The sequence below is a fragment of the Salvelinus sp. IW2-2015 genome, linkage group LG22 (assembly GCF_002910315.2).
Source record: "Salvelinus sp. IW2-2015 linkage group LG22, ASM291031v2, whole genome shotgun sequence".
NCBI classification, from domain to species: Eukaryota; Metazoa; Chordata; class Actinopteri; order Salmoniformes; family Salmonidae; genus Salvelinus; species Salvelinus sp. IW2-2015.
The window spans coordinates 1,458,633-1,477,250 of NC_036862.1; the positions used below are offsets into that span (position 1 = coordinate 1,458,633).

General features: G+C 42.7%; 1 protein-coding gene across 3 annotated transcripts in view; it reads right to left on the reverse strand.

Moving 5' to 3' along the window:
- LOC111982533 (fibroblast growth factor 12-like) overlaps positions 1-18,618 on the reverse strand; it is a 130,982-nt gene that overhangs the window by 91,224 nt on the left and 21,140 nt on the right. The window contains exon 1 of one of the 3 annotated variants that reach the window (XM_024014098.3): positions 381-481. The exons of the other annotated variants lie outside the window; for them this stretch is intronic. Coding sequence (XP_023869866.1) covers positions 381-423 — 43 coding nt within the window. The 5' untranslated portion in view covers positions 424-481. Of the gene's footprint in view, positions 1-380; positions 482-18,618 lie in introns of those variants that run through there. 3 annotated transcript variants of the gene reach the window in all.

Genomic DNA, 18,618 nt, shown 5'->3' on the forward strand with positions numbered 1-18,618 from the left:
AGACGTCCAAAAACACAGTCCGTAAAATGCAGAGCCCCCCTGTACCCCTTAATCTGCTTTTGCTCCCCTATGCCCCTGCTTACACAACCCCTCTTCCCCTGTATAAGTCAGTTGTCCGTGTCACTTGTAAAGAGTTAGTTAAGCTGACCAGTCATTGTCCACTCGGTGTGTGTCTGTCTCACCGTATTTAGCCCTGGCTGTCCTTGTCCCGCTCCTGTTGACACTAAAACTCTAACTCACTAAATCCCCACCCTCCAACTCACCACTACTACTCTCTCCAGGCTCCTGGAGCACACACACACGCTTGCGTCCACACACACCTTGGCTTTACAAGCAGGTTATCTACCACTGCAATGGGACACCGGAGTCAACCTTTTCACCTTTGTCAAGCGGGACAGCTGCACGCCTCCCTGTCCAGTCCATGCCATGCGTCAAACACAATTAGGAGTTATTCGAACGGTTTAACTATGTGAATATGTGATCCCTTGGCCCCGGCAAGCCATGCAATAGAAATGGAAAGTCTATTCTGAGAGTGTAAATGGGCGTCACTGCATGGTGGGAACTATTTATATCTGTGTTTACGTGGTGAAAGTGCTGGGAGAGGAAATTCCCGGTGAGCAATGACAGAGGCAAGACATCAGAGACACTGGGGACATATTAAAGAGAGTATGTCTTCATTTAACACTTTTTTTCTATGATTGGTCTTCGAGTATGTTTGTGTGTGGGGAGGGGGGGCAAGTTAAGTAGCAGAACTATGTCTTTAGCAATTTCATGCATCTGCAAAAATGAGCGAATTATGAAAACTAAGATCTTTCGTTTTTGGTAGTGTCTTATTTTAAATACATTTTACATTTTCGACTGAATATTCTCATTACAGAAATGCGTCCGGATTAAATTCTCAGGGCATTTGACAAAATCTTACTTTAGAAAAACGAACTTATTTGAATACAACTCAAAATATATTGCTGTAGTTTGTCCATAAATCATGAAAATGGTATATTAGTTGATGTTTACAAATAAAAACTGAAATATCACATTTGCATACAGTTGAAGTCAAAAGTTTACATACACCTTAGCCAAATACATTTAAAATCAGTTTTTCACAATTTCTGACAAAATTCCCTGTTTTAGGTCAGTTAGAATCACCACTTTATTTTACTTCTTAGGGATAGGGGGCAGTATTCAGAAGTTTGGATGACTGAGGTGCCCAAAGTACACTGCCTGCTACTCAGGCCCAGAAGCTAGGATATGCATATAATTTGCGTCATAGTTTTAACTTCCTGACTGATGTCTTGAGATGTTGCTTCAATATATCCACATAATTTTCCATCCTCGTGATGCCATCTATTTTGTGAAGTGCACTAGTCCCTCCTGCAGCAGAACACCCCCACAACATGATGCTGCCACCCCCGTGCTTCATGGTTGGGATGGTGTTCTTCGGGTTGCAAGCCTTCCCTTTTTTCCTCCAAACATAACGATGGTCATTATGGCCAAACAGTTATATTTTTGTTTCATCAGACCAGAGGATATTTCTCCAAAAAGTACGATCTTTGTCCCCATGTGCAGTTGCAAACCGTAGTCTGGCTTTTTTATGGCAGTTTTGGAGCAGTGGCTTCTTCCTTGCTGGCTTCTTCCTTGCTAACTTTTCAGGTTATGTCGATATACGACTCGTTTTACTGTGGATATAGATACTTTTGTACCAGTTTCCTCCAGCATCTCCACAAGGTCCTTTGCTGTTGTTCTGGGATTGATTTGCACTTTTCGCACCAACGTACGTTCATCTCTAGAAGACAGAACGGGAATTCTTCCTGAGCGGTATGACTGCTGCGTGGTCCCATGGTGTTTATACGTGCGTACTATTGTTTGTACAGATGAACGTGGTACCTTCAGGCATTTGGAAATTGCTCCCAAGGATGAACCAGACTTGTGGAGGTCTACAATTTTAAAAAATATGATGTCTTGGCTGATTTCTTTTGATTTTCCTGTGATGTCAAGCAAAGAAGCACTGAGTTTGAAGGTAGGCCTTAAAATACATCCACAGGTACACCTCCAGTTGACTCAAATGATGTCAATTAGCCTATCAGAAGCTTCTAAAGCCATGACATCATTTTCTGGAATTTTCCAAGCTGTTTAAAGGCATAGTCAACTTAGTGTATGTAAACTTCTGACCCACTGGAATTGTGATACAGTGAATTATAAGTGAAATAATCTGTCTGTAAACAATTGTTGGAAAAATGACTTGTGTCATGCACAAAGTATATGTCCTAATCGACTTGTCAAAACTATAGTTTGTCAACAAGAAATTTGTGGAGTGGTTGAAAAACGGGTTTAATGACTCTAACCAAAGTGTATGTAAACTTCCGACTTCAACTTAAGGTATTCAGACTATTTCCTCAGTACTTTGTTGAAGCACCTTTGGCAGCGATTACAGCCTTGAGTCTTATTGGGTATGACTCTACAAGCTTGGCATACCAGAATTTAGGGAGTTTCTCCCATTCCTATCTGCAGATCCTCTCAAGTCTTTCAGGTTGGATGGGGAGTGTTGCTGCACAGCTATTTTCAGGTCTAATCAGAGATGTTCGATTGGGTTCAAGTCCGGGCTCTTGCTTGGCCACTCAAGGACATTCAGAGACTTGTACCGAAGCCACTCCTGTATTGTCTTGGCTGTGTGTGTAGGGTCGTTGTCCTGTTGGAAGGTGAACCTTCGCCCCAGTCTGAGGTCCTGAGCGCTCTGGAGCAGGTTTTCATCAAGGACCTCTCTGGACTTTGCTCCGTTCATCTTTGCCTCGACCCTGACTAGTCTCCCAGTCCCTGCCTCTGAAAAAAATCCCCACAGCATTATGCTGTCACTTCCATGCTTCACCGTAGGGATGGTGCCAGGTTTCCTCCAGGTGTGACGCTTGGCATTCAGGCCAAATAGTTACATTTTTGTTTCATTAGACCAGAAAATCTTTCTCATGGTCTGAGAGTCTTTAGGTGCCTTTTAGCAAACTCCAAGTGGGCTGTCAAGTGTCTTTTACTGAGGAGCGGCTTCCGTCTGGTCACTCTACCATAAAGGCCTGATTGTTGGAGTGCTGCAGAGATGGTTGTCCTTCTGGAAGGTTCTCCCATCTCCACAGAGGAACTCTAGAACTGTCAGAGAGACCATCGGGTTCTTGGTCACCTCCCTGACCAAGGCCCTTCTCCCCCGATTGTTCAGTTTGGCCGGGTGGCTAGCATAGGAAGAGTCTTGGCGGTTACAAACTTCTTCTATTTAAGAATGATGGAGGCCACTGTGTTCTTGGGGACCTTCAATGCTGCAGACAGCGTACCAACCCTTCCCCAGATCTGTGCCTCGACACAATGCTGTCTCAGAGCTCTACGAACAATTCCGTCAACCTCATGGCTTGGTTTCTGCTCTGACATGCACTTTCAACTGTTGGACCTTAAATAGAGTGTGTGCCTTTCCAAACTTATGTAAATCAGGTATTTTTTATTTTATTTGTAAAACATTTTCAAACATTTCTAAAAACCTGTTTTTGCTTTTGTCAAGAAGTGGTAATTTTTTAATAAGGCTGTAACGTAACAAAATGTGGAAAAAGTCTCACTCCAACGAATGAGCTACAGTAGGTATCTTGAAGGGACAGGTAGACACATAATGACCAGCAGCACCGCAATACAGACAACTCTGGGTCTCAAGTCTGTGTACGCATCGGCTCGGGAAGAGGTGAATCGGCAGTCTCTGGTGGCTCTTGGAGGGACTCGGGTAAGCACGGATCCTCTTGGGGACGTAGACGCCGGGGATTTCCGGAGTTCATCAGATGCAAGGTGGGATCCCTTAGTGAGCGATTGGGAACGCAATCGGACCTCTTCTCCCTCCTAGGTTCCCATAGCCGACCATCAATCCGGATGGTTAAAGCGATGAGTGAGTCGAGATCCGTCGGTAGTTCTTGGGCTGCCAGCTCATCCTTTACCTCCTCCAATAATCCATGCAGGAACGTGTCGAACAGCACTTCCGGATTCCAGGTACCCTCCGCTGCTAGCATGCGGAACTCCACCGCATAGTCTGCCACACTGAGGGAGTCCTGCCGAAGCTGTAGCAACTTCCGGGCAGCCTCTCTCCTGGACACCGGAGCCTCGAAAGCTTTTCTCACCTCCGCCACGAATACATCCAGGATGAGGCAGATGGTAGATTGTTGCTCCCACACCGCTGTGGCCCAGGCGAGTGCCCTCCCGGACATCAGTGTAATAATGTACGCTATCATCGAGCGGTCCAAGGGCAACGAAGAAGGCTGCAGCTCTAAAATGAGGGAGCACTGGAAGAGAAAGGCCCGGCAGGTTCTGGAATCTCCATCATAGCACTCCGGGGGAGGTAAGCGAGGTACCCGGGAAACCGGGGTGACGGCGCTGCTACCAGACGGCTTACTGAGGGTATGGGAGGTTACCGTTGTGGTCGGCTGCTTGGTAGGTTAACCACGGAATTGCTCCCGCAACGCGTCCAATGCAGAAAATAGTAAAAATAAAGAAAAACCATGGAATGATTAGGTGTGTCCAAACTTTTGACTGGTAATGTATATATACACTGCTCAAAAAAATAAAGGGAACACTTAAACAACACAATGTAACTCCAAGTCAATCACACTTCTGTGAAATCAAACTGTCCACTTAGGAAGCAACACTGATTGACAATAAATTTCACATGCTGTTGTGTAAATGGAATAGACAACAGCTGGAAATTATAGGCAATTAGTAGACACCCCCAATAAAGGAGTGGTTCTGCAGGTGGTGACCACAGACCACTTCTCAGTTCCTATGCTTCCTGGCTGATGTTTTGGTCACTTTTGAATGCTGGCGGTGCTTTCACTCTAGTGGTAGCATGAGACGGAGTCTACAACCCACACAAGTGGCTCAGGTAGTGCAGCTCATCCAGGATGGCACATCAATGCGAGCTGTGGCAAGAAGGTTTGCTGTGTCTGTCAGCGTAGTGTCCAGAGCATGGGGCGCTACCAGGAGACAGGCCAGTACATCAGGAGACGTGGAAGAGGCCGTAGGAGGGCAAAACCCAGCAGCAGGACCACTACCTCCGCCTTTGTGCAAGAAGGAGCAGAAGGAGCACTGCCAGAGCCCTGCAAAATGACCTCCAGCAGGCCACAAATGTGCATATTTCTGCTCAAACGGTCAGAAACAGACTCCATGAGGGTGGTATGAGGGCCGACGTCCACAGGTGGGGTTGTGCTTACAGCCCAACACCGTGCAGGACGTTTGGCATTTGCCAGAGAACACCAAGATTGGCAAATTCGCCACTGGCGCCCTGTGCTCTTCACAGATGAAAGCAGGTTCACACTGAGCACATGTGACAGACGTGACAGTCTGGTGACGCCGTGGAGAACGTTCTGCTGCCCGCAACATCCTCCAGCCTGACCGGTTTGGCGGTGGGTCAGTCATGGTGTGGGGTGGCATTTCTTTGGGGGGGGCCGCACAGCCCTCCATGGGCTCGCCAGAGGTAGCCTGACTGCCATTAGGTACCGAGATGAGATCCTCAGACCCCTTGTGAGACCATATGCTGGTGCGGTTGGCCCTGGGTTCCTCCTAATGCAAGACAATGCTAGACCTCATGTGGCTGGAGTGTGTCAGCAGTTCYTGCAAGAGGAAGGCATTGATGCTATGGACCGCCCGTTTCTAAAAACATGTTTTCACTTTATCATTTTGGGGTAGATGGGTGAGAGAATTTGTATACATTTTGTATTCAGGCTGTGACACAACAAAATGTGGAATGGATTTAAGGGGTATGAATACTTTCTGAAGGCACTGAAATAAGTGGTATTTTAGTAAATTGCATTGAGATCAGTGGTGTTAGTATTATGCAAGTCATTTGGTATTAACAAAATACACACTTTGATGATTTGTTGGGTTACTGAATCTCTGATAGAGAGCAGTACAGTTTTGGCAAACTATGCAACATTCATTAACGAAACATACAGTATTTTCTCCAAAACCTGCTCATCATTACCGTAATGCACCAATATTTAGGAAATATTAGGGGGGGGAAGACTATTTTGCCTTAATTTGATAGTGTGACTTTTGTTCTTTATCTAAATGTGTTCATAAAAAATACAAATTATAACAGTTGTGGCCAAAAGTTTTGAGACTGACACAAATGTACATTTTCACAAAGTCTGCTGCCTCAGTTTGTATGATGGCAATTTGCATATACTCCAGAATGTTATGAAGAGTGATCAGATGAATTGCAATTAATTGCAAAGTCCCTCTGTGCCATGCAAATTAACTGAATCCCCAAAAACATTTCCACTGCATTTCAGCCCTGCCACAAAAGGACCAGCTGACATCATGTCAGTGATTCTCTCGTTAACACAGGTGTGAGTGTTGACGAGGAYAAGGCTGGAGATCACTCTGTCATGCTGATTGAGTTCAAATAACAGACTGGAAGCTTCAAAAGGAGGGTGGTGCTTGGAATCATTGTTCTTCCTCTGTCAATCATGGTTACCTGCAAGGAAAAACGTGCCGTCATCATTGCTTTGCACAAAAAGGGCTTCACAGGCAAGGATATTGCTGCCAGTAAGATTGCACCTAAATCAACCATTTATCGGATCATCAAGAACTTCAAGGAGAGCAGTTCAATTGTTTTGAAGAAGGCTTCAGGGCGCCCAAGAAAGTCCAGCAAGCGCCAGGACCGTCTCCTAAAGTTGATTCAGCTGCAGGATCGGGGCACCACCAGTACAGAGCTTGCTCAGGAATGGCAGCAGGCAGGTGTGAGTGCATCTGCACGCACAGTGAGGCAAAGACTTTTGGAGGATGGCCTGGTGTCAAGAAGGGCAGCAAAGAAGCCACTTCTCTCCAGGAAAAACATCAGGCACAGACTGATATTCTGCAAAGGGTACAGGGATTGGATTGCTGAGGACTGGGGTAAAGTCATTTTCTCTGATGAATCTCCTTTCCGATTGTTTGGGGCATCCGGAAAAAAAGCTTGTCTGGAGAAGACGAGGTGAGCGCTACCATCAGTCCTGTGTCATGCCAACAGTAAAGCATCCTGAGACCATTCATGTGTGGGGTTGCTTCTCAGCCAAGAGAGTGGGCTCACTCACAATTTTGCCTAAGAACACAGCCATGAATAAAGAATGGTACCAACACATCCTCCGAGAGCAACTTCTCCCAACCATCCAGGAACAGTTTGGTGATGCATTTTCCAGCATGATGGAGCACCTTGCCATAAGGCAAAAGTGATAACTAAGTGGCTCGGGGAACAAAACATCGATATTTTGCGTCCATGGCCAGGGAACTCCCCAGACCTTAATCCCATTGAGAACTTGTGGTCAATCCTCAATAGGCGGGTGGACAAACAAAACCCCACAAATTCTGACAAACTCCAAGCAATGATTATGCAAGAATGGGCTGCCATCAGTCAGGATGTGGCCCAGAAGTTAATTGACAGCATGCCATGGCGGATTGCAGAGGTCTTGAAAAAGAAGGGTCAACACTGCAAATATTGACTCTTTGCATCAACTTCATGTAATTGTCAATAAAAGCCTTTGACACTTATGAAATGCTTGTAATTATACTTCAGTTTTCCATACTAACATCTGACAAAAATATCTAAAGGCACTGAAGCAGCAAACTTTGTGGAAATCAATATTTGTGTCATTCTCAAAACCTTTGGCCACGACTGTATACAAAAGGGATTATGACAAAAAAAAATATTCAAATAGGTTATGTGTTACGGTAATGACTTAATTTCAAAATAGATTTTCATAATGACATTTCTTTATTCAGTGATATGTTTAACTCAGGCCTTTACATTACAAGAGCGATGTTAAAAAATGTGTGTGTATGTGCACGTGCGTTCGTGTGCATGGGTGTGAGTGCGAATTTATGAATAAGAGTCTCAGTAAAGGTTGCATCAGGGTTGTAAATTGCTACAGTTATTGTGACTGTTTGTCTGAATAGTTTCTGTGTGAATGAATGCATATGCACTTTTGTGTGTAGACATGTTTGTAGACACATAAAAAAACTGACCAGAACATCATTATGTTTCTGTTCCCATTATTTGGATCTATTAGTTATACTTTGGTCTTATATTAGATGGTCTCCTTGTGAATTAATATGTAAGCTCGCCTGTGATTGGCTACAACTCAGCCTAGTTAAATAAAGGTTCAATAGAATAAAAAATACAGCCTGCAGACTTTGATGCAAGTCTTCTATTGGCCAGTAGAGGGCCCTATATAGCAACTGATGACACAAGCAACACTGGTTATGATGATGGCAAATAACTCCAGTCTTCCAATTCAGGTCAGGGCCTGGTTTCCCGAAAGCGATGCAATTTAGGCTTATGAGTGTTTTAACCATAGACATTAAAACCAGGTTTTAACATGCATCTTTCCTACAACAGCCAAAGATGTGACATGTGTTTCCCAAAACACCACGCAAAAGAGAAAGGTCGCAAAGCGCGTCGTTGGAGCATGTGTCGATACTGATCGAAAGAAAGGCAGTGCTGCTCTCAGGTCAGCTTTCTCAATTCAAATCTTACCTGAACTTTAGAATTATTCCACAATACTGACAACGGATCAGCTACTAGATAGGTATTACCACCTATGGCTGCAAATATTGACGTGGCTTATGCTAATGCATACAACAACAACAAAAAACAATCACCAATTTGGCACATCATTGCGCACATGTTAGACTACACATCATTAAATATATTGAGACAGTAGTCTACAAGTAATATAACTCAATTGATTGAACAAAATAGGCCTATAGCATACGATCTGAGGCAGGTGTTAGACTATGAGCGTTTTTAAGCTCAACGTTATAACGATGCTTTTAGGAAACAACTTGGAGACTTAACGATGCTCCTACGAAGGTTCTAACGATGAACTTAGCCTTAAGATACTTAGGGAAACCGCGCCCTGGACTGTATTATGGACAGCTGAAGAGCCTCATAGTAGCAGGGCTTTCGTCACAAATATTGACCTGCAAGACCTCTCTGCCTACACACACAAACTCGCTCATGCACACAGGCACATACACGTACACATACACACACACACACACACACACACACACACACACACACACACACACACACAGGAAGGCACAATTCTTAATGAACTTTTCAGCCAAATGGCAGACTTGCCACATAGTTCACTTTCAAGCTGAGGAATGGTGCTGGAAAAATTTAGCCACTCTAAAAAATTTCATGACAGAAATTATAGTTTTATTTCTATCTTTATTCCATTGTTTGTTTACAAAAAACAAACTACTTAATGAAGCCTTCATAAACAGACATTTTTGGGGTTGTGTGTGTGTGTGTGTGTAAGTGCAAGTTTGTGTATGTGTATATGCCTGTGTGTGTTTGTGTGCATGAGCGAGTTTGTATGTGTGTGTGTGTAGGCAGAGAGGTCTTGCAGGTCAATATTTGTGATGAAAGCCCTACATTTACCCTTCCCCCACCCCAATGGACATTTATCATTTGTATTTTTTTTGTATCTATTTTTATTATATTTTTGTTAACTTTATCCTGCTTTGTTGAAGCGCGGAGCTCAAGAATTACATTGTACCCTGCAATTATAATTGTGTTTTTATTTTTTCCCCCCTTTTTCACCCCAATTTCGTGATTACGATCTTGTCTCATTGCTGCAACTCCCCAACGGGCTCGGGAGAGGTGAAGGTCGAGTCATGAGTCCTCCAAAACATGACCCGCCAAACCGCATTTCTTAACTCCCGCTCGCTTAACCCGGAAGCCAGCTGCACCAAAGTGTCGGAGGAAACACCATTCAGCTGGCGACCGAAGTCAGCCTCCAGGTGCCCGGTCCACCACAAGGAGTCGCTAGAGTGAGATGAGCCAAGTAAAGCCCCCCAGGCCAAACCCTCCCCTAACTCGGACGACGCTGGGCCAATTGTGTGCCGTCCTATGGGAGTCCCGGTCACGGCCGGTTGTGATCAAACCCCAGGCTGTGGTGCCTTAGACCACTGCGCCACTTGGGAGGCCTTGTACCCTGTAATTATATCTGTAACCCTATACATGACTATTAAACTATCAAGCAAGCTATCTATCAAACAAACTACTTAATGAATCCTTCATAAACACTTTACAAAGCATATAGATGCTACTGACCAATCAGAAACAAACGTCATCCAATTGTTTTCTATGAAGGATTTTTTACGCATCTCTGATGTGTTTATGAAGACTTTATGAATGCTCTATAAAGTCTTTATAATTTGTAGTTTGTTTAAAGTGGGACCAACATGGTCCTACAAACAATCGAGTAAAAAAAAACATATATTTTGGGTTATGATGGGTACAGACAGTTATACTAAGCTCATGAGTTATATTCTTCAAGGATCAATGGGTATATGATGTAATGCGAACTCTCTGGTCCTGAATGTCAGAAAAACACAAGAAGTTATCATTGAACCTGTCACGTTGGTATAAAGGGTCGGGAGACAGGCGTAGGGAATGTTTTTATTTATTTAACCCAACTTACAGCGTGCTATGTAAAGGCATGGGGACGAAGACCAAACAAACACGTATACAAAACACAGGGTTGAACCCAAACAAAAGAGCGAGGAGTACCTTGAATACATAAATGGGGCGAGACCCGTAATAAATACACGGGACGAGACCCGAAAACACAAGCGCACAACACGCAGCACGAGAGCCAAAACAAACACAGCACAGGTCCTCACACGACCAACGGACAATGGAACAATAAGCGACAGCCCAATGGTGAACCATAGGGCACATTTATACAATTCCAATCATTGGGAATGGGGACCAGGTGTGCGCAATGACACAGTTCCGGAGGGATCCGTGACAGAACCCAGGTTAGTGGTTGACCGTAGTCCGGTCGTCATTCACAGTGAACAGGGAGTACATGTTGACCGTGCCCTGAGATTGACTGTCCATGTGGACTATATGTGTGCTAAGCTGAAACAGCGCATGTACTTTCTCGGCAGGCTGAGGTCTTTCGGAGCAAGATCTGAAATACTCAACTTATTCTTGAAAATAGAGCTCTTTAGTGATACACATCAGTGGGTTTGTTGTCGAAATGAGAATGCATAAGCAGAAAATAACCTAATACCGACTGTAAAATATGGTGGTGGATCTCTGATGTTATGGGGCTATTTTATTTCCACTGGTCCTGGGGCCCTTGTTAAGGTCAACGGCATCATGAACTTACGCAGTACCAGGATATTTTAGCCAAAAATCTGGTTGCCTCTGCCAGGAGGCTGAAACTTGGTCACAAGTGGATATTCCAGAAAGACAATAACCCCAAGCACAACAAAATCCACAAAGAAATTGTTTAATTGTCCACAAAATCAAAATTTTGCAATGGCCATCTCAGTCTCTGGACCTGTGGGTTGAATTGAGCGCAGATGAAGGATATCAAGGATCTGGAAGGATTCTGTACAGAGGAATGGTCTAAGATCCCTCCCAATGTGTTTTCCAAAGCAGTTATTTTTAGCATACAATATAGCTCAGTATTTTAATTATTTATTTTATACAAGAATTTTTTTATAAAAAACATGAGCTGACTAACGGCGAATAAACTATAAGCTATAAAAAGAAGAAAGAGAGTCACACACTGCATGTATAAACTCCCAGTAATTTATTGGGTAAATCACCAAAGTTTCAGCCTCACTGTACCTTGTTCAGGGTACAATCATACAATCATTTTTGCTCATATTTATCAATTTTGGACCCCACTGTAAATTAGATTGATAGTAATGTAAGATCTCCATTTGTATGCTCATGACACAACAGTTTATTCCTGTGACGCCAAAATTGAGGATGCTTTTCAGAACTTTGATGATGCTTTTCAGAACTTTGACAACAAGCATTTGCTGACATTCAGAAACAACTTCACCAACTGAAACTTGTGCTGAATGCCAGAAAATCACAGTTCATGTTTTTTTCCAGTCTCAAAGCAGACAAATGAAGCCACTTTCAGATTGTATAAGTATCTTGGTATCTGGATAGATGAAAAGCTGAGTTCTAAACAGCACGTTGACATTTGATCAAAAAAGCTGAAATTGGGTTACTATTTCAGGAATAAATCGTGTTTTTTTGTCAGTCAGGATTTAAAAAAATCTATGCTAGATTATGGTGATATTGTTTATATGCATGCCCCAGCCAGCATCCTAAAATACTGTACACTGTGATCACTCACCCATCACTGTGATCTATAAGACATGGTGAAATGGCCCTCCCTTTCTACGAGAAGGCTGAAGCACTGGTTCATCTTTGTGTACAAAGCAGTGCTTGGAATATTGCCAATTTACAATATATATACAAAAGTATGTGGACACCCTTTCATATTAGCGGATTCGGCTATTTCAGACACACCCACAGGTGTATAAAATCGAGCACACAGCCATGCAATCTCCATAGACAAACATTGGCAGTAGAATGGCCTTACTGAAGAGCTCAGCGACTTTCAACGTGGCACCGTCATAGGATGCCACCTTTCCAACAAGTCATTTAGTCAAATTTCTGCCCTGCTAAAACTGCTCCGTTCCACTGTAAGTGCTGTGATTGTGAAGTGGAAACGTCAAGGAGCAACAACGGCTCAGCCGCAAAGTGGTTGGCCACACTGTCACGCCCTGACCATAGAGAGCCTGTTATTCTCTATGTAGGTTAGGTCGGGGTGTGACTAGGGTGGGTGATCTAGGTAATTATATATCTATGTTGGCCTGGTATGATTCCCAATCAGAGGCAGCTGTTTATCGTTGTCTCTGATTGGGGATCATATTTAGGCAGCCATTTCCCCTTTGTGGGATCTTGTCTAGGTATAGTTGCCTGTGAGCACTACGCTGAGCTTCATGTTTTGTTTGTTCGCTTTATTGTTTTTGTTATTTGAGTTTTCTATTCCATAATAAAGAATGGAAACATACCAGGGGTAGGCCGACTCTCACTAACACGTACATGTCGGTTGTTTTACTCTAGAACAAATTTCCTTTAGATTTTTTCGGGGGGGACTATCTGTTGTTCCATGTAGTGAATCTGTTATTCAATGCGTTTCTATGGCAAATTATTTTATTTTTTATCTAACTAGGCAAGTTGGATGAGAACAAATTATTATTTACAATGACGGCCTACCCCGGCCAAACCCGGACAACGCTGGGCAAATTGTGCACCGCCCTATGGGACTTCCAATCACGGCCGGCTGTGATACAGCCTAATAGCTGTAAGGACAAATAAAATCGTTCCATCAAACAATTGGTTTATATTTTTTGGGGGTACTTCAAGGGGTCTTAAAATACTAAATCAAATAGCAAAATTATTCTTGGTATAGCTTAGTAGTCCCTTTGATAATGGTGACGTTATTAATTACACTTTGGATGGTATGTCAATACACCCAGTCACTACAAAGATACAAACGTCATTTTGTATCTTAATGTGTATTTCGTCTAGATGTATGTTTATCTATACTGGCCTGTTGTACAGTATGTGATGGTTTTTCTGTTGTGCAGGACTCATTTGTAATATGACTTCCCTGTTGAAATAAAGGTAAATAAATAATAATAAAGTAAAACTGTCAAAAAATGTGCCAAAGAAATTTACTTTATGTCCTGAACAAAAAGCGTTATGTTTGGGGCAAATCCAACACAACACATCACTGAGTACAGCGTTTCATATTTTCAAGCATGGTGGTGGCTGCATCATGTTATGGGTATGATTGTCATCGGCTAGGACTAAGGGATTTTTTATTGAGCTAAGCACAGGCAAAATCCTAGAGGAAAACCTGGTCCAGTCTGCTTTAGAACAGACACTGGGAGACAAATTCACCATTCAGCAGGACAATAACCCAAAACACAAGGCCAAATATACACTATAGTTGCTTACCAAGACAACATTGAATGTTCCTGAGTGGCCTAGTTAAGATTTTGACTTAAATAGGCTTGAAAATGACAAGACTTGAAAATAGCTGTCTAGCAATGATCAACTTGACAGAGCTTGAAGAATAAAAAAAAATATTGTGCAAATATTGTACAATCCAGGTGTGCAAAGCTCGTAGAGTCTTACCCAGAAAGACTCACAGCTGTAATCGATGCCAAAGGTGATTGTAACATGTATTCATGGTTGGGGAGTAATGGATTACATGTAATCTGTTACATGTAAGGGATTACAAAAAATGTAACTAATCCATTTCGCTACCAGAAAAAATATTGTAATCAGATTACAGATACATTTGAAAAAGTAGATGATTAAATCTTTGACACTTCTGTTTTCTCAATGACATTCAAATCAGCATTGAAAAAAGGCGTAAGTTTAAATTTGCTCAACGTGAGCAAGTCTGACCATAAATCAGAGACCTCTATAATGACAAAACAAATGTGTTTGATGGATCACGGGAAAAGAGCAGGAATAGGCTTTTGTAGGCTACAGTCCAAGCTATGTTTTCCAATGGTGCGACAGCTGTCAGCATTCAAAGATTATCCAACTTGAATAAACTCTTGGAGGTAAGGATGACAGCAGTGGTGTAGTCTACGGCGACACGGTAACCACATATTATTGGCTCCCGAGTGGCGCAGTGGTCTAAGGCACTGCATCTCACTGCTAGAGGTGTCACTACAGACCCTTGTTCGATCCCGGGCTGTATCACAACCGGCCGTTGTGATAGGGTGGCGCACAATTGGCCCAGCGTCGTCCGGGTTAGGGGAGGGTTTGGCCAGACTAGCCTAGTTACATAAAGGTTAAATAAAAATATCTACATAGTGCATTGATGTGAATCACACTGCTGCTCTCTCATTTAGCTATTTGCGCCTTACGAATTGTGGTTGTTGTGGATGGCTGTTTAAATCTAAATGTGTATTTGAATCCAATAATGGTTGAATTCAAGAAGTTTAAGCTGCCTATAAATCTTTGTTTTTGAAACCAGTGGACAGCAGGTGAAAAAAGCGCTCTTGCAACAGCTGCATAGTGCAGATCCAAGCTTATGGAATACAAGTGGGGATTTTATTGCTCAATCTAATTCATGTTGATAAAAAAAAATCCATTGGCCTAATGGACACATGCTCAAACTCGCACACTTTTGATAGACTTAAATGGGTAATCTGTAGTTGCTACATCCATTTTTGGATTTATAAATTATATATACACACTACCGGTCAAAGGTTTTACAACACCTAGAATAATAGTGAAGACATCAAAACTATGAAATAACACATATGGAATCATGTAGTAACCAAAAATATATTTTAGTTTCTTCAAATAGCCACCCTTTGCCTTGATGACAACTTTGCACACTCTTGGCATTCTCTCAACCAGCTTCACCTGGAATGTTTTTCCAACAGTCCACACATATGCACACACATTGGAGGTCACACATATGCTGAGCAATTGTTGGTTGCTTTTCCTTCACTCTGCTGTCCGACTCATCCTAAACCATCTCAATTTGGTTGAGGTCGGGGGATTGTGGAGGCCAGGTCATCTGATGCAGCATAACTGCAATCAATATATATTTACGCTCAGTGTGTCATCGTGATCTCTGTTGGAATCGTCCATCTGTCTGTTGGAGAGTTCATCCGAGCGTCTCTCTCTGCTTCCCTGAAGATCAAAGTCGTTTAGAATGGATACTTCAGAGTACCATTCACAAATGTTCTCATAGAATAGATGTTTCGGCGGTTGATGGTCTTCGCATCCCAGGTTGACATAATTTCGATAGTCTCAGAGTTTAACCATTTCCCGCCGTGTAGCCAATGCTCCACATGGTATGGTTAGGAATTCAACAACCATTGCACTCTTAGCTTACGCTGAGGTTTTTGTGGTCTAAACTCAAACCTTTGCCCCCTCAGCTGACCGAGGTACGCCAGGTCTCAGGAGGGGGTTTTATTCGTAACAATAGAAAAGGCGGGCCTATGATGCCAGATCATGTCTGTGCTCATGGGGGCGGGCCAATGACTTAGTTCAACTTTAAAGGGAATACAATTCTCTTTCATTAAAGGTTTAACATCACCTTACATCATTTCACAAATAGTTTCATCTTTACACATTCATTTTATACAAGAATTAGATGCAAACCCCATAATTGAGAAATGTACATATTCAGAGATATAGTTATGTGGGTTTCCTGTCCTCTCTGAGGTCACCAAATGAAACACACTCGTCATACCTGTCCTTTAAGAGTCCACAGACCTTTCCCACCTTCTCACAAGTGGACCTTTTGTATCAAATTCCCATTTGGGGGATTTAGGAGTTCACCATGTGAAATACTTTGTTCTCTCTATGTGTCTCTCTTTCTGCATGGCCAGGGGGAGAGAGTCTCCTCCAGGAATTTACGACCTGAGATAACAGAACCTGGGTGTAGGAGAGAGAGAGAGAGGGGGGATGACACAAGCTATACCCAGAAAGGACCATGTCATGACACCTCTGAACAGTTGATGTTGAGATGTGTCTGTTTTTATTTTTATTTAATTAACCTTTATTTAACTAGGAAACTGTTACTTGAACTCTGTGAAGCATTTATTTGAGCTGCAATTTCTGAGGTGCAGTTAACTAATGAACTTATCCTCTGCAGCAGAAGTAACTCTGGGTCTTCCATTCCTGTGGAGGTTCTCATGAGAGTCAGTTTCATCATAGCGCTTGATGGTTTTTGCGACTGCACTTGAAGAAACGTTCAAAGTTCTTGACATTTTCCGTATTGACTGACCTTCACGTCTTAAAGTAATGATGGACTTTCTCGTTTCTCGTTTCTCATTTGAGCTGTTCTTGCCATAATATGGACTTGGTCTTTAACCAAATAGGGCTATCTTCAATATACCCCCCTACCTTGTCACAACACAACTGATTGGCTCAAACGCATTAAGAAGGAAATTAATTCCACTAATTAACTTTTAACAAGGCACACCTGTTAACTGAAATGCATTCCAGGTGACTACCTCATGAAGTTGGTTGAGAGAATGCCAAGAGTGTGCAAAGCTGTCACCAAGACAAAGGGTGGCTATTTGAAGAATCTCAAATATAAAATATATTTTTATTTATTTAACACTTTTTTGGTTACTACATGATTCAATGAGACGCGTTCTTTGGTGCGAAAAGTGCAAATCAATCCCAGAACAACAGCAAAGGACCTTGTGAAGATGCTGGAGGAAACAGGTACAAAAGTATCTATATCCACAGTAAAACGAGTCCTATATCAACATAACCTGAACGGCCGCTCAGCAAGGAAGCCACTGCTCCAAAACCGCCATAAAAAAGCCAGACAACGGTTTGCAACTGCACATGGGGACAAAGATCGTACTGTTTGGAGAAATGTCTTCTGGTCTGATGAAACAAAAATAGAACTGTTTCGCCATAATGGCCATCGTTATGTTTGGAGGAAAAAGGGAATGTTTGCAAGCCGAAAAACACCATCCCAACCGTGAAGCACGGGGGTGGCAGCATCATGTTGTGGGGGTGCTTTGCTGCAGGAGGGACTGGTGCACTTCACAAAATAGATGGCATCATGAGGAAAGAAAATTATGTGGATATATTGATACAACATCTCAAGACATCAGTCAGGAAATTAAAGCTTGGTCGCAAATGGGTCTTCCAAATGGACAATGACCCCAAGCATACTTCCAAAGTTGTGGCTAAATGGCTTAAGGACAACAAAGTCAAGGTATTGGAGTGGCCATCACAAAGCCCTGACCTCAATCCTATAGAAGATTTGTGGGCAGAACTGAAAAAGCGTGTGCGAGTAAGGAGGCTTACAAACCTGACTCAGTTACACCAGCTCTGTCAGGAGGAATGGGCCAAAATTCACCCAACTTATTGTGGGAAGCTTGTGGAAGGCTACCTGAAACATGTGACCCAAGTTAAACAATTTAAAGGCAATGCTACCAAATACTAATTGAGTGTATGTAAACTTCTGACCCACTGGGAATGTGATGAAAGAAATAAAAGCTGAAATAAATCATTCTCTCTACTATTATTCACATACACATGGTTAGCAGATGTTAATGCGAGTGTAGCGAAATGCTTGTGCTTCTAGTTCCGACAATGCAGTAATAACCAACGACATTTCACATTCTTAAAATAAAGTGGTGATCCTAACTGAGCAAAGACATGGAATTTTAACTTGGATTAAATGTCAAGAATTGTGAAAAACTGAGTTTAAATGTATTTGGCTAAGGTATATGTAACCTTCCGACTTCAACTGCATTCCAGTCTGTGCTAGTGAAACAGTCCTGTAGTGTAGCTTTCGCTTCATCGGACCACTTCGTTTTTGAGCACATCACTGGTACTTCTTGTTTGAGTTTCTTGTAAGCAGGACTTATGGTCATATTTGCCAAAGGGAGGGCGAGGGGGAGCCTTGTATGCGTGTCTGGGTGTGGAGTAAAGGTGATATAGAGTTTTGTCGCCTCTAGTTGCACGGGTGACATGCTGGTAAAAATGAGTTAAAACTGACTTCAGCTTCCTTGCATTAAAATTACAGCCTTGAGTCTTCTTGGGTATGAAGCTACACGCCTGGCACATCTGTATTTGAGGAGTTGCTCCCATTCTACTATGCAGATCCTCTCAAGCTCTGTCAGGTTAGATGGGGAGCATCGCTGCAGATCTATTTTCAGGTCTCCCCAGAGATATTGGATTGGGTTCAAGTCCGGTCTCTGGCTGGGCCACTCAAGGTGTCATGTGCC